Source organism: Xenopus laevis, chromosome 8L, assembly GCF_017654675.1.
Source record: "Xenopus laevis strain J_2021 chromosome 8L, Xenopus_laevis_v10.1, whole genome shotgun sequence".
Lineage (NCBI taxonomy): Eukaryota > Metazoa > Chordata > Amphibia > Anura > Pipidae > Xenopus > Xenopus laevis.
Window position 1 is genome coordinate 35731274 of NC_054385.1, and position 15857 is coordinate 35747130.

The 15857-nt window shown below is 41.4% G+C and overlaps 1 protein-coding gene and 1 long non-coding RNA gene across 4 annotated transcripts; one reads left to right on the forward strand and one right to left on the reverse strand.

Annotated features, from left to right (window-relative positions):
- Positions 1-357: 357 nt before the first annotated feature.
- LOC108717813 lies at positions 358-15687 on the reverse strand. 3 transcript variants are annotated; one of them, XR_005963340.1, is made up of 9 exons: positions 14092-15687; positions 11694-11819; positions 10853-11045; positions 10519-10604; positions 9400-9487; positions 9243-9296; positions 8152-8269; positions 3348-3412; positions 358-830 (listed from the first exon to the last, which is right to left on the reverse strand). It is a non-coding gene; the product is annotated as an uncharacterized LOC108717813 (long non-coding RNA). The 3 variants fall into 3 exon arrangements; XR_005963338.1 differs by having other exon boundaries at positions 10519-11045; XR_005963339.1 differs by lacking the exon at positions 10519-10604 and having other exon boundaries at positions 14092-15685.
- On the forward strand, positions 8175-9233 carry LOC108717810 (serine/threonine-protein kinase N2). Its single transcript, XM_018265171.2, has 2 exons — positions 8175-8227; positions 8455-9233. Exons 1-2 carry the CDS (start codon positions 8180-8182, stop codon positions 8743-8745), a joined length of 339 nt encoding a protein of 112 aa, XP_018120660.2. The 5' UTR covers positions 8175-8179; the 3' UTR covers positions 8746-9233.
- Positions 15688-15857: the final 170 nt, after the last annotated feature.

Consider the following 15857-nt stretch of genomic DNA (forward strand, 5'->3'; position numbering starts at 1 on the left):
ATCAGAATAAGGACTGCATCAATGAACTGACCACCTGCATTCTTGATATAGTGATCCAGTAGTTGGGCCCTAGGTCCTACAATCAGATCAGCCACTCAATGTGGGCATATTGGGGCAAGATCCACTCCAAACAAGCACATCTGCACATGTATGGCCACCTTTTGCCTTTCAAAGATTCATGTTGGTCCCTGCCCCAGTGGAACTTACAATCACAGTTGGCTTCATATTGGACTTTAACAATGAATCATTTACCCATCAAATGCCGTAGATAGTAAAATCTATAGTGTGGCACTCAAGTTACAAATCTTCTATGATAACAAGTTTCTATGGGCTTTGCAAAAAGATTGGCTAGTAAAGCAAAGGGATAAAACAGGTTTATTGCAAAGTTTACATTCTCTTACTGTGCTTATTTGTGTCTGGATGTATCAGACCAGGGTCGGACTGGGGGGCCCGGGGCCCACCGCGACTACTGCCCCAGGGCCCCCTCCGGACCTCCTTGCAGTGCTGCATCTGTGTGCATGCACAAAGTTTTCTTCCACGACCTCCGACAAAGGGGGTCGCACCATTAAGAGCCACTTGTGGGTGTGGACCTGGGCCCGGCGGAGCCCACAAGAGCCTGGGGCCCACCGGGTTTTTTTCTGGTGCCCCGCCGGCCCAATTTGACCCTGTATCAGAGACTCAGTAAATACATGTGGTTATACAATATTCACCTTGCAATAAACTAACCATGTACACCATGTAATGGCATTATGTGTTCAGGGTGGGGCTCTGAAAAGTAACAAAGTAACTTGTATAAAGCTGGTGCCAGGCCGAAATTTCTGCAGTGATATCTGGAGAGAGAGAGAGAGAGAGAGAGAGAGAGAGAGAGAGGTGGCGTCTTAAACTCCATTACAGGGCACTTGCTCTTGCCCTGTTTGTGAGGAAACAACTGGGGGGTCACGTGCCCCCCTTTATGGATGCCTATTTCAGAAGGTCTAGAACTTTGTGACAGCAAGGCTCCCAACATGTGAAGGAGGGCCCGGTGTTTTAAGTCACTACTTACGTCACCATTAGCCAATTAAAAGCCCTTTACTGAAGGTTTTAAGGCCCCTCAGACAGTAAAGCTGTTTTTTTCATATAATGGAAAAGACTGGAATAAATGCCACTTGCTCTTCATTTCATCCTACAGTTTCATTCTTACTGGCTTCAAATCATTAGGCTTCTTATTCTGCTTATTCACAACCTGGTTCTATTTCAAAAAGCCATTAAGCAATAGGTAAATGGATTATGAGGTTAAATTATTATATTCTTGTTATTTAGGCATCGGTATCTTCTTGAAAATACTGGTTGGCTACTGGATCTGTGCCCGGTGAAGTGCTGTTTAATGGGCAGTCTATAAGGTTACAGAAAAACATGGGGAGTGTCTACCTTATAATGACCTTTTAGCACAATGCAGGCAATAGTGATACACAGGCTGGCAGAATACTGAATGGAGCTGGACTGAAGGTGTGGCAGTGATGAGAGGGTCAGAAAATGTTAAACCCAAATACCAATTGTAACCCTCTACTTCCCAACCCAAACCAGCCTGCAGGTCTCTTTTACTTATAAATTCCACTCTGAAAATTAAAATATGGATGTAATCAACTACCGAAGAGGAGGGGCCCTGCTTAAAGATTGTCCTGCCTGAACCTTGGACTCACCTTGTTGCTCCAAACCTGCAGGTCTCACAGGTTTCAGCTGAACCTGATCATGATCACTAGTGTGTGGGTAACTGTGGACAAACTACATGACACAGGAATTTTGTGTTTATCCGCAGGCTGAGAATGAGCCCAGTGTGCCCTGGCATAAGAGTGTGATACACTTAGCCTCCCTGTCCTACTGCCAATCAATTGTGGCATAGGGTTGTGCCAAGGCCACCCCCCCTCTGATGGTGCAGGTAGCTTTTCAACCTAAGGCTGGCTTGGACCTGGATTTAGAGGGGACGGGTTGGGAAATTCATGACCTGCACATTACTACACAATATCCCCACTACCAAGTTGCTATTCAACTTCCAAACGTAAAAACTGCAGTGAAAAACATATTTTCAAAAACCCAAGGAACAAAAAAAACAACTAAACAAATGGAGACACTCACTACATCATACTTAAAGGGGAAGGAAACCTAGTCGGCGCAAACCCCCCACCCCCCCTCCCGTTTGTTGCCCACCCTCCTTCCTCCCCCCTGGCCTACCCGTCCCGCTGGGCAAATGCCCCGAACTTGTTACTTACCCTTCTGCGCAGGTCCAGTCCAGGGAGTTCACCGACGACATCTTCTTCCACGCGATCTTCTTCCTGCTGTGAACGGCGTTTTGGCGCATGCGCAGTAGGATCATTTCGCCGGTACGGATCTACTGCGCATGCGCCAACAGTCACGCGCATGTGCAGTAGATCATACCGGCAAAATGCTCCTACTGCGCATGCGCCGTTCACAGCAGGAAGAAGATTGCGTGGAAGAAGATGGCGTCGGTGAACTCCCTGGACTGGACCTGCGCAGAAGGGTAAGTAACAAGTTAGGGGCATTTGCCCAGCGGGACGGGTAGGCCAGGGGGGAGGAGGGAGGGTGGGCAAAAAATGGGAGGGGGGGTGGGGGGTTTGCGCCGACTAGGTTTCCTTCCCCTTTAAAGTTCATGTTAGTCTGCAGTGTCTCTTAAACATGAAAACCAAACGCAGTGTCTTAGAACACCACTGATAAAATACAATTTTAAGGTGAACGCCTCGTTTGTACATGTACAACTCGTGAAAACTGTAAAAATGTCCTACAACAAAGAGTCTGGACAAGTTGCTTTCACTGCCTGCAATATTTCACCATCAGCTTAGTGTATTATAAGGTTTCACAGCCTGGATCATCAACTATATAGGCCAGTAAATAAGATACAGGCTATTTAGTATTATTAAGTCAACCATAAGAGGAGGGCAAAACTTCAATCAATGTAACAAGACAAAAAAAACAGTTCCTAGCTCACCCCAAGTGAATGTATTTACTTACCTGAAACCCCGGGCCAGTGCTGCAATCAGCAGAAAACTGCTCCGGCCAGAGGTTATTCCAGCAAACACCAAGAAGTGCTTCTCTTCCGGCTTCTTCATTCTTTAAATTTCCCGTGGCAGACGCATGAGCAGTAGCATGGAAAAGCCGACTTTTTAGTTAAAGTTCGGCATTTCACTCTAATGTGCATGCGCAGCCGCGAGATGAAAAAAGAAGCCGGAAGAGGATCTTCAAGTGAGGCTTGTATTAATAAAGTATGACAACCGCTGCTTTATACAGAAATTTATGGTGGAGCTTGGAATTGTCTCATTATGGTGGCTTCTGAACCTAAAATTAGTTGCACTTACCTGGCCACACCAAAATCTGAAACCTTGATGACCAATGATTCCTCCACCAGGCAGTTGCAAGCAGCCTATTGGAGAAATAGAGAAAACTATGTTTGGGTCACAGGAGAATAAAAAACAAAACAAAAAAAAACAGTTTTATAGGTTCTGAAGGTATTAAAAAAACAGGATATGGACAGGTGATGGTCACAAATACATCACTAGTTGCTATGGGTTACAGGGCTTGGGCAAATTATCAGATTATATATATGATCAGTCCTATTTATAGAAGCATCTTGGCCTCCTCCACAAAGTCCTCCTCAGACATCATCCCTTCCCAAATCATTTTTACTGCCATTCTGTGAACCTTCCATAAATTCTTATGGATCACGGTAATAGAAACAGTTTTTGGGAGCAAGATGGCACATAAAGGAAGGTTCACAAACTAATCTCTCCCATGCCCTCTGTACTTTCCTGTGTCCCCATGGTTCTGTTGTCTGACCAATGAGCCTCTGCAGGGCACAATTAAAAGGGAAATAAAGTTTTATGAATCAAAAACAACTGGAGCAGCAGCAGTGATTGAATCCATGGCTGAAGAATTTATGGATCAAAAAGATATGGCAGCACAGTAACTGCACTGACTCAATAGGTAGGTAAGATATGTATGTACTGCACATCTAAGCGGAAATAAATGCCATATGAACCTTACTCTTATGAACCTTCCTTACAGGGTACACTTCCCCTTTAAGAGCAGGAAACAGAGTTGACTTCACTCCAGGGCTGTGGCAGTTGGTTCAGTCCGTTGGTTTCCATCGTGGTGAGTGGTAAGTGTATATTCCCTCTGGGAGATATTCTTTGCCAAATAATGATTATTTTAATCAGAAAAGAGGGGAAATAGTTGGGTGACACCCCCAGACTAACATATATTGATCCTCTCACTGATTTTAGTCAGTTTAGAAAATTTTCCCCTAAAATGGGCTTTGGAGACGCCTTTAATCTTTGTGCTGGTTGGGAGACACAGACTCAGGATTTGGCAGCTATACAGGGCTGACAGCAAATTTACATGTTTTCTACAGTAACTCCATCAGAAGGTAGCACTTGGGGACCCCTGTGCCTCATGGTAAAATACTTATTTTTATGCCCAGTATTAAGAAGCTCCTTAGAGTTTTGCACCTCAGCCCCTTGGGTATCTGCCCTGCTCTTATGTACCAGCCTTAACATGTAACTGAATTTAATGGAATAAATAGCAATGCTTCTTCCTTTTACACAAAAACATTTATTTATAAGTCTCATGGTTTGAGAGCAGAGATGAGAGGAGACTTTACCCATAGGGATTTGACAGTTGGTTTGGTCTGTTGGTTGAGTGGTGACTGATAAATGTGAGAGATTTCTTGACCAATAACCCTTATTTTAGTAAAATAATGGGGGGGGGGGGAATAGTTGGGGGACAGACAAGCGGATGTTGATTCTCTTACTGATTTTAGAGAATTTTCCCCTAAAATGGGATTTGGAGATGCCTTTAATCTTAGTGCAGAGATGAGAGGTGACTTTCCCCCAGGGATTTGACAGTTGGTTTGGTCTGTTGGTTGGTTGGAGTGGTAAATGTGAGAGATTTTTTGACCAATAACCCTTATTTTAGTAAAATAAGGGGGGGACAGACAAGCGGATGTTGATCCGCTTACTGATTTTAGAGAATTTTCCCCTAAAATGGAATTTGGAGAAGCCGTGAATCTTAGTGCTGATTGGGAGACACAGACTCAGGATTTGGCAGTTATACAGGGGCTGATAGCAAATGTACATGTTTTCTAAAGCAACCCCATAAGAAGGTAGCATTTGGGGACACCTGTGCCTCATGATCAAATACTTATTTTTATGCCCAGTATTGACAAGCTTCTTAGAGTTTTGCACCTCAGCCCCTGCTCTTATGTACCAACCGTATTATACGACAACATTTATTTATAAATCTCATGGTCTAAGAACAGAGATGAGAGGAGACTTTACCCGTAGGGATTTGACAGTTGGTTTGGTCCGTTGGAGTGGTAAATGTGAGAATTTTTTGACCAATAACCCTTATTTTAGTTAAAAAAAGGGGGGGGGGAATAGTTGGGTGATGCCCACCCAGACTAGTGAATGTTGTTCCTCTTACTGATTTTAGAGAATGTTATCCTAAAATTTGCTTTGGAGAAGCCGTGAATCTTAGTGCTGATTGGGAGACACAGACCCAGGATTTGGAGCCCAGATAACATACGGGGACCCCTGTGCCTCACTATAATTACTTTATTTGTATGCCCAGTATTAACAGGCTCCATAGAGTTTTGCCCTTCTGCCCCAGGTATCTAACCTGTTCTGATATAACAACCTTAACATGAATTTAATGGAATACATAGCAATGTTTCTTCCTTTCATGTCTCATGCCCTTTCCCTTCAAATGTCCCGGCTGTGGGGGGCAACAGGGTACATGGTAGGGGCAGTATTGATTATAATAATAATTGCTATTCCTTAAATGCTTCCTAGCAGGGGGTAGGCAAAGATGAACACTGGGAAATATGCACCTGGCCAGTGATCTTATGTACTATGTATTAATTCTCACTATACCAATGCTCATTTCTGATTGGCTGCTGTGAGGTACTGTATTGTATAAAGTGCCTGTGTAGGGTTAAATGGGCAGATCTCTGCTTTCCTCTATATTTTATAGGAAATATTACATGTTAAATGCATTTTTTCTTGAAACTAATTTGTCAATTTATTCTCTTCCCTATACAGATTGCTACAGTGGGCGGATTGCTAATTTTTTGGCAAATTACCAACGCTTTTTGGATTATTTTTATACTGGCATCTACTTAGTTCAGATTTTAATATTCTTTTCTGAACAGATATAAGGAGAGCCAGTATCTAAAGAGGGAGACCCTCTGGGGTACCCCGGCCTTGTGCCGGCCCCTCTATTTTGGCCAAAAGCCAAGAACATCTCAGGCATTTGGTTTTTTTTTTGCTTTTTTTTTGCTTTTTTTAACATCATCATCTAACAACTGAGGTAAGAGCTATTCTTGCAAATCCAATTGATAAAGTTTATGATTTCTTTTACAGCAAACCTGCCCTAAATTCAGGAGGGGGGGCAATTTGTAATGTCCCACATCTCTTTCCCAGGCCTGTGCTTGTCTTCTTAAAAAAAATGAAGTGCACCTACCCAGGGTAGTTTTCTGCAGGCCAGACTGGCAATCTAACTGGCCATCTAGGGACAGAATTAAAACAGAAAGGGAGATGGGAATTCGAAAGAGTTTAAAAATGGACCAATTTCTTGATATTTTGTATGATCACTCCCAAACTTGGAGTGATAGCTGTTGTTTGGTTGCTAGGGCTTAATTACCCTAACAACCACAAAGCAGTTTGGAAATAACATTGGGAGATGAATAGTAGATGGCCTAAAAATAAATAATGACCCCAGTAACAAGATCACAATGTGAAAATGATAGCACCACTTTGTACCGAAATCTTGCCTTAAGTAAGTGTCCATTTGGGGGGGGACAAATACTATTGTTAGAAACAAACTAGTGCCTTAATCCCCAATTTTTTGGGTTGTATGGCTCCATTAAAAAGAGAATATTTAAACAGTTCTTTTTTACTTACTGAAAATGTGTCATTGTTTCATGATCTCATTTTACTTAATAATTATGGTAAAGTTTCTGAAATATTTATTGCACAGAAGCTTGATGCACATTATTTAACATAATCCTTGGTCCTTAAGGCAAACTTTATTATTAGATATTTTATGTCTCTGCACTTGACTCATCGCCACTCGCAATAAGTGTGCAATAACTGATTCTAGTATTTTTAAATATTTCCCAAAAATGTCTCTCTTAACTAACCTGTAGAATTCTGCATGTAAAACACATGAGGGGATCCACCATTATCTCTGGAAACTGCCTTCTGCTTCTGTACTTCTAGTATTTAGGCCAGATTGCCCACAAATCAATGGTTTAGTTAGGGGACAAATGCCCCCATGTTCCACAGCCCTAAAGTGATGTAAAACAACAGTTTTTTAATTAGAGGATTCCTATTCTCACTCTTTCTTTCTTGATATGTAAGCATACCTTTAACAGGTTTAACAGCCACTTTTCCAATATTAAACCCACTAATCCAATATCATGCAAGTAAAAAAATGACTTTCTGTCTGTTTTATTAACTCCATTTGCTATGTCTTATATTATGGTGCAGGGACACTAATCAGAACAGAGCTGCTTATGGGAAGCAGGCACACAGGGTACATACAGGGAGAAGAGGCTTATATGGGAGCATTAAGATGATCCCTTCATTAATATGAGGTGCATGATGGGATCTGTTGTCTTGACACAAGCCAGCCCTGATCATGATATTATAAGCAATACAATTCTAACTACCTCTTATTGACATCATTCCCCCTCTATAATGTGTAAGTTATCACTATTGGCTGTGGGAGTTCCATATTGACATTATACTTTTAAAATAGCAATGCTAATCATTCTAACTCCAAAGTAAATCAATGAGGGGGTCATACACTGGCATGCATTGCCAATTGCAGTAATGTATAACATTTAAACATACATTTCTGACATTAACAATGGCAGCTGTGAAATGATTGGTTGCTCTGACTAGTCCGGTTTAAACCAATGGGGATAAGAAGTGTGATATGATCATAATATTAGCACTTTTCCCACATCAGCTTTCCTTTCCCTACCTGCTCAGGTGTATAGCTGTGAGGTTACAGAGAGGTGCTTGTCTTCAGCTTGTCATTTACCAGCAGCTACACATATTTGTATTCTTTATCTCCACTAAAGCAGTGACTTATACCAACCTTTCTTTTCTTCTACAGGAGTTTCAAGATGGGCGCCAAAGTGTGTGGCATCTCATGTCGGCACCGGCATACTGAGGTAAGGCAGATGGAAATATAAAGCTGTTCTTCGGTTTCATACCTGATAAAATAAAAGGGAACTGTCAATGCAAAGAGAATTGCCTCAGCTTACAATAAATATTTTTATCACATTTCTCTGACGTTCTTCACAAATATAATTTTAGTTTAGTTGTACAATACTAATTATAGTTTGGTAGAATTTCAAGAGCTTAATATTTTTTCCTAATTTTTTTCCAATCTCTATAGACTGTTGACATCAGTCAGTCTTTTGAATTTTTGGGGCCCTCGGTAAGTATGGGTAAGTATTTTTTAGATATGAAGAAGGAGCTGCTAATTAACATACAGAAAGAAATGCGGATAGCAGCAGGGGCGGAAAAGATGTTCAGTGTCACCAAGGACAGGAAGACTAGAGCCCGGGTAAAGGAGCTGAGGAGCAGCAGCGAGAAAAAGGTGAAAGACCTTTACACCTCTCTCCACAAGCTGAATGAGGAGATTGCGCAGTGGAGGGAAGAAGAGAATGCTCCGGGTAAGATATAACAGTCTCTGACCTCTTTCCTATTGCCATTATGTGGGAACCTGTGTGTCATCATAACATCACATCCTTATATCTCTCATATGTTCTCTTTTTTCAGAAGCAGTACAGGAGACAACAGAGAATACTGGAGAGATTGGTGTAGAATGCCCAACAGAGGTCACTGAGCCTGAGGTTCAAGTTATTTCAGAACCCGCCAATGATTCCTCCCAAGTGAGTACATTACACTGATGTAATTCATTTCTTGCACTGAACACAATCATTGCCCTTTTCATCACCACATTCATTAATTGCATATTTGTCCCTTATTTGATGCAGCATCAACAGGATGATTCTGCTGAAGAACCTGTGCCAGAGGTAGAACAGCCACAGGTGCCATCAGACAGGTAAGGATTTTTTGGAGTTTCTCAGAGGCCAAATTAAATTCCTGCCCCATACTTTCATCAAATACGAGAAATAACATTTTAATAAATAATTTTAATACATTTTTATAGTGACTTACCTGCAGCTGAAGAAGCTGAAGAGGCAGAATCTGTCAACCCTGAGCTACAACAGCCTGAGAGAGAGGAGGAAAAGTAAGATGGCATTTTATATATGAGGCCACAGTTTAGCCTGCTTTCTACTATTAATTGTACAATTGCATTATAATGATCTTTTACCTCAATTAACCAATCCCAATAGCGATGTTCCAGTGAATGAAGATGAAATATTCCAGGGCCCCAAGGATTATATTCCAAAACCAGAGTGCTGCAAGGAAGAAGAGACACCATCAGAGGAGGCTGAAAGTACACAGTAAGACACTATAAATTGATACAGACATTATATATATATATATATATATATATATATATATATATATATATATATATATATATATAAATAAATAAATGTTTTTCAAGCTGCACAAAACACAATTCCTGTTTATTTCCTTTCAGGGTGCTACAGTTCAGCAGTTTCGCACCAAGAGACTTTCGGCGGATTAATGTTTTAGGCAGGGGAAGTTTTGGAAAGGTAATTGATTCAGTCTTTAATTAGGACTTGGATATTTAGCTGCACATATAAGGTAACAATGACACTAAATCCACTCTCTTATTTCAGGTTCTTCTTGTAGAGTATCAACCGGCAAAAATGTACTGTGCCCTGAAAGTTCTGAAGAAGGAGAACATAGACTCCACCAAAGAAATAGAAGAGTGAGTTTATGGAGATGATTCCAAAATCTGATAGGCCTTTTATTTAGCACGTTCTATCTCACAATCTTTTCTATACTTTTCTTTCTCACGTCTCTTCCTTTCACTGTTGCTACCATTGTATTTTACACTATGCTGAAGTCATTTTCTCTTTCATCTTTCAGCATTATAGCAGAGAAGGAAATCGGGCAATTGGTGAATCCACACAACTTCATAGTGGATTTATATGCAACTTTCAACACCAACTACCTGCTGTTCTTTCTCATGGAGTTTGTGCCAGGAGGCAGCCTAAGAAGTCACCTGCAGAAGAGTGGCCACTTCGACCTAGCGACAACCAAGTATGAATAAATTACTTTTATACATAACATCCCAGAGTTACAGGAGACTGAAGACTTGGGGAGGATGATAGAACTGGGAGATTGTTATGCTACACTAAATATTAAGATTCCTATATGGATGCAGCATATAATGACCAAATGTACTATTTTCCTTATCTTTGCAGGTTCTATGCTGCATGTATAACGCTCGGTCTTGAAGGCATACACACCAAGGATGTCATCCACAGGTAAGAGTTAATAGAGGGGTAGATACCTTTAGTAGTGAGTACAACCTGGGGTTTGTAGCTTGTGCAATTTAGTAGCAGGACAGCTTCAGGTTGAAAGCCACTAATTGGACATCTGAGGGAATAAAGGATTTGTTGTACTTGGCTTATTACAGCAGTTTCAATGTATCATAATATCTTACTTTTGTTTCAAAACAGAGATTTAAAACCGGGAAATCTCCTAATGGACGAAGATGGATACATAAAAGTTGCAGATTTTGGAATGGGCAAAACCGGTAAGGAGGGCCTTGTATATTTACCCAGAGAAAAGGGGACTCATTTAGGGCATACTCTGGCCTAAACACCTTCATAAAAAACACTTACAATTTGTCTTTTTAATCAAGGCATCGGATACGGAGACCGCACCAACACCATGGTCGGGAGTCCCGCTTATATGGCACCGGAAGTAGTGATGGAGGAGGAGTATACAAGAGCCGTCGACTGGTGGGCTCTTGGTGTAATCGTATATGAAATGCTCCTCGGGAAGGTAAGCAAAAAGCACCAATGGCCAGTTATGCTGGAAGTACACAGAAAGAAATATATTTGCTGTTATTTATCTAACCGCATAAAACACTCGGTATTAAAAAAAGCCTGGCCTCCTAATAAATTCCCATAAACCATTTCAGAGACCCTTCACTGGATATGACAGGGACTTCCTCTATGATTCCATTGTGGAGGATGAACCATGCTATCCCACATCCATGGACTCTGGAGCATTAAGCTTTATATCAGAGGTAAGTAGTGTTACACTTTATGTTTATTACAATGACCACTTTCTAATTCTCATGAGTTTGCCTAAACCTTCTGTACATGTAAATGCTATTTTCTGTTCTTGTAGCTGTTGAAGAAGAATGCAGAGGAGAGACTGGGTTCTACCCCGGGAGATGCTGCAGATGTAGCAGAACATCCTTTCTTCCATGTAAGTCCCCTGTCTCTATTGTCCAAATAATTCTAGGATCCGCTGGGCTATACCTTTAGATATTATCCTCAGCTTCTAATGATGGCCGTAAATCCCCATTTTCTTAAGAACCTCTAATAACGAGCATTTGTTACTTTGCAGGACATTGACTGGGATGAATTAATTGAGAGGAAGGCAATGGCTCCGTATATTCCCAGCCTGGATGGACCGGAGGATGTGAAATATTTTGATGAGAAGTATACCAACCTGCCGGCAAATCTGACGCAGCCCAAAGGACCCCCTGCTGAAATGGCGAGAGAGATCGAAGAAGCCTTTCAGGACTTTGACTATTCAGCATTTTAAGTCCTACTGGGATGATGGGTAAGAAAAGGCCTGAGTAGAAAGACAAGTAGCACAAATCAGATGAAGAAATCTCTAGCATTCGCATTCCTTACGTTATGGTTGCAGGGGTATGGGTCAGAGCAGAGCTGGTTATGAGAAGAAGGTACACTAGGTAGATGCAGGGAGAAATGGATTCTATGGGAATATTGATCCCCGAGAAGACTGTAATTCTGTATTAAGATTCCTTGTGTTATCGGTGAAGGGGCACTGAGTAGAACAATGCTAGAATTGTGATTAACGTGCCAATAAGTGTTATAGGGTTTCTACAGGAATACCACTAGTTAAGATGAAAAAAATGTGCATTAAGTTTGAAGTTATTTTATTTGGCTTTTACAGGCTGCGTTCAGAAAAGGCACCAACCGTCAGCTCCATCGATTCGGTTTTCAAGTAAGAATACCCCAATTCCACCAGTGCCTTTTCCTCTATCCCTTATGTTTCTATCTCTATTGCCTTCCATTTATGCTGCTGCAGTTTCAGTAACAATGCATCTCCTTCTATCCACCATAATTACAACAGTGATGCCTCAACTTCCATCTGCTGCAATTCAATCAACAATGTATGCCCTTCCTTCTACTTATACCGGTAGGGCCTCCTCTTATTACACTGCAATACTACCAGCAGTGTGTCTCCTGCCACCCACCACAGTTCCTCCAACAGTGCCTCCCCTGCCATTGCAGATCCTCCTGTGGTACTTCCTCCATCAACCAAAATATGGCATCATAAACAGAAGCACCCTTAAGTCACTCAGTAGATGCATTCCTTTTCATTCCATCCATCAGCCTGCAGAAGCCGGGATCTGTAAGCTGACTGGGATCTAATGGAATAGAATGGAGCTATTACCAAGCAGTCTTATGGTGCTTATGTGTATGCAGCCATATCCTTTCTGTTTCCCTAACCAGCAGTGCCTCTCTTTTACTCCAATGCAATATCTTCAGCAGTGCCCCACCTATACTAACTGCAGGTCCATCAGAGGTACCGCCAACTTCTACCAAAATATGGCATCATAACCAGGAAAACTGTTAAGCCACTCGGTAAATTCTGCATTCCTTTTCACTCCATCCCTCTGAATGTAGAAGCCGGGTCTGCAGGCTGCCTGGGGTCCCATGGAATGAAAAGGAATGCAGTATTCACCTAGCAGCTTAAGGCACTCCTGTGTATGCTTCCATATTGCTTATTATTCCCCTTGTTTTAACTGCATTTCCCCCAGCGCTGCCATCTCTTTTTTCCCAAAATATGTTTTTATACACAGTTGCACCTTTAAGCCAATCTGTAGATCCTGCATTCCTTTTCACTCCATTCCTAAGACTGTAGAAGCCGGGTCTGCAGTATTCCTTGGGTCCCATGGAATGAAGCGGAATGCAGTATTCACCTAGCAGCTTAAGGCACTCCTGTGTATGCTTCCATATTGCTTTTTATTCCCCTTGTTTTAACTGCATGTCCCCCAGTGGTGCCATCTCTTTTTTCCCAAAATATGATTATATACACTGGTGCACCTTTAAGCCACTATGTAGATCCTGCATTCCTTTTCACTCTATCCCTCAGACTGTAAAAGCTGGGTCTGCAGGCTGCCTAAGGTCCCATGGAATGAAGCGGAATGCAGTATTCACTGAGCAGCTTAAGGCACTCCTGTGTATGCCTCCTTATTGCTTTCTATTTCCCTTATTTTTACTGCATATCCCCAAGTGGTGTCTTCTCTTTCTCCCAAAATATGGTTTTATACACTGGTGCACCTTTAAGCCACTCTGTAGATCCTGCATTCCTTTTCACTCCATCCCTCAGTCTGTAGAAGCCGGGTCTACAGGCTGCCTGAGGTCCCCTGGAATGAAGTGGAATGCAGTATTCACCTAGCAGCTTAACGGTGCCCCTGTTTATGCTGCCATATTCCTTTCTGTTTCCCTCACCCTGCTTCCCTTAATTCAATATGGCACATTGATCCTGGGAGCAAATCCGATTGCCGTTAAGGAGTCAGGAAGGAATTTTTCCCTCTAGTGAAGCAGATCAGTCCATGCTTCTGAAAAGGGTTTTTGCCTTCCTCAGGATCAAAAAGCTACATTTCTATTACTAATAAAACTGTGATTTCACAGATTAACAACAAAGCCACTGTGTGTATGTTTTTATTCTTGGTAATTGTCTCATTTGGCAATGGTAACATATAGAGGGAGTGAGAGAATGGATCAAATCTGCAATAAAGAACATGATCAGTACTTGTGGGTAAGAGATACAGTTCTTCTGTGCGATTGGCTTTTCCAACAAACATACTCACCCTGGGCTAACAGACTGGAGATTCTGTGTATAATGCTTATTCTTGCACCATTCCCTATCATGTCATGTATACTAAGTGCACCCGCTGGAAAACACATCACAAAGCTGGAGGGAAAGGAAAAAAATCAGTAATAATATAAACCCAAAACCAGAGTTTAATAGAATACTGATACTTCATCGTTCACAAGTAAGAGTAATCCTATTAAAAATGAACAAAACAAATCAGTGCAAAGGGATATTACAAAATCCAGTAGCCATATTTGAGGAACAGAACTAATTTTCCCTACATAGTCTGGCTTGTCAGGTGCCACACCTTAGGAACTATAATGCACATGAGCAAACTGGCTCTTGTCTTCCCTTACTTCAACCCCTGAAACAATATCAGTGAAGGATAAAATTCACAAAACAATATTCATTGGGCTGATAAGAAGATGCCTGTGTGTACAAAGTTTATACCTGTCCGTGTAGGGTTACTATGCAGCCATTTGACTTGGGGAAACAGAACGTCAGCAGATAAGCTCTGTAAATGTAACACAAAGGGGTGAGGGGGCAGCATAGTGAAAGCCACATCAGGCCAGCTTTGGGGCCAGTCATCACCACAAGCATTTACTTCAGCTGAGCTGGAAAAACCAAAGGAATAATTAACTGTAGGATTGGAACTCTACTATTTTTATATCATGTGAAACCTCAGGAAATCTCATAGCTATTCAGGCTGCACTGATTATATTTAATTATAATATGTTTGCAATCAATGCAGCCCATACACTTATATTTAGAAGTGTCCCTGATTTTTATAATGATCTGTTACTCAGAACTGCATTTTGAGGGCTGCTCCCTAAGCATAAAAAAGTGACACCCCCATCTTCCTTGTTGCTGGACTGGCACATGATGACAGAAACTGTGTTGCACATGTAGTAGAGCTGCAGCCCTCCGATGTCTATATAGAAAATTACATGGCTAACAAGTCTAATCAAATAGGTGTGATCCGGTGTCCAACAGGGTCCCAAATGATAGAACAAGTATTAGCTGTCTCCTTTTAAGAGTCAGGTAAGTGTTCTCAGACATGCCCTCATGCAAAAAGGGTTATGCCTATAAGCAGCCTGTAGCCCAAAAAAAAACTCACTCTGAGCCCAGGTCATAGCTTTACCCATGTATGGTGGTTTGGGTTTCTTACCCAAGTGGCAACATTTTTAAGTATGAGCTGTCTCCTTGTAAGAGTCAGGTAAGTGTCAGACATGGTAAAGAGAGAACCTAATGCACAATTATACCCTAGGGCGATGTGTACAAAACTGTTACATGGAACGTGGTGTTAAATGACAATGTCAAAAGTCATGGATATGATAAAAAATCCAGTGCCAAAATCATATTTATTGCACAAGACCTGCCTACAGGGAAGTTAGGTGTTGGTGCTCACCTGCCCTTGGGTGGGCTTGTGTTACTACAATACATGTTCTCCCTTCTCATCAGGAGTGTCCGTACTGATCACCAAATCTACACCATTCCGGATGGTCACTCAAATCTAACTAATTTAATTGAACTATTTAATTTAATTAAATGCAACTAATCTAATTTGATTCCAAAAGGGAACTTAAGAGGAAAGGAATCAATATAATCCTTCTTAATTTATATATATATATATATATATATATATATATATATATATATATATATATATATATATATCTACCCCTGTTTACAATTGCACTTTCTGTGCTGTGCTTGAAGAAAGTTTGTTCTCAAAGTGCTGCACATCAGTCTGTCTACTAC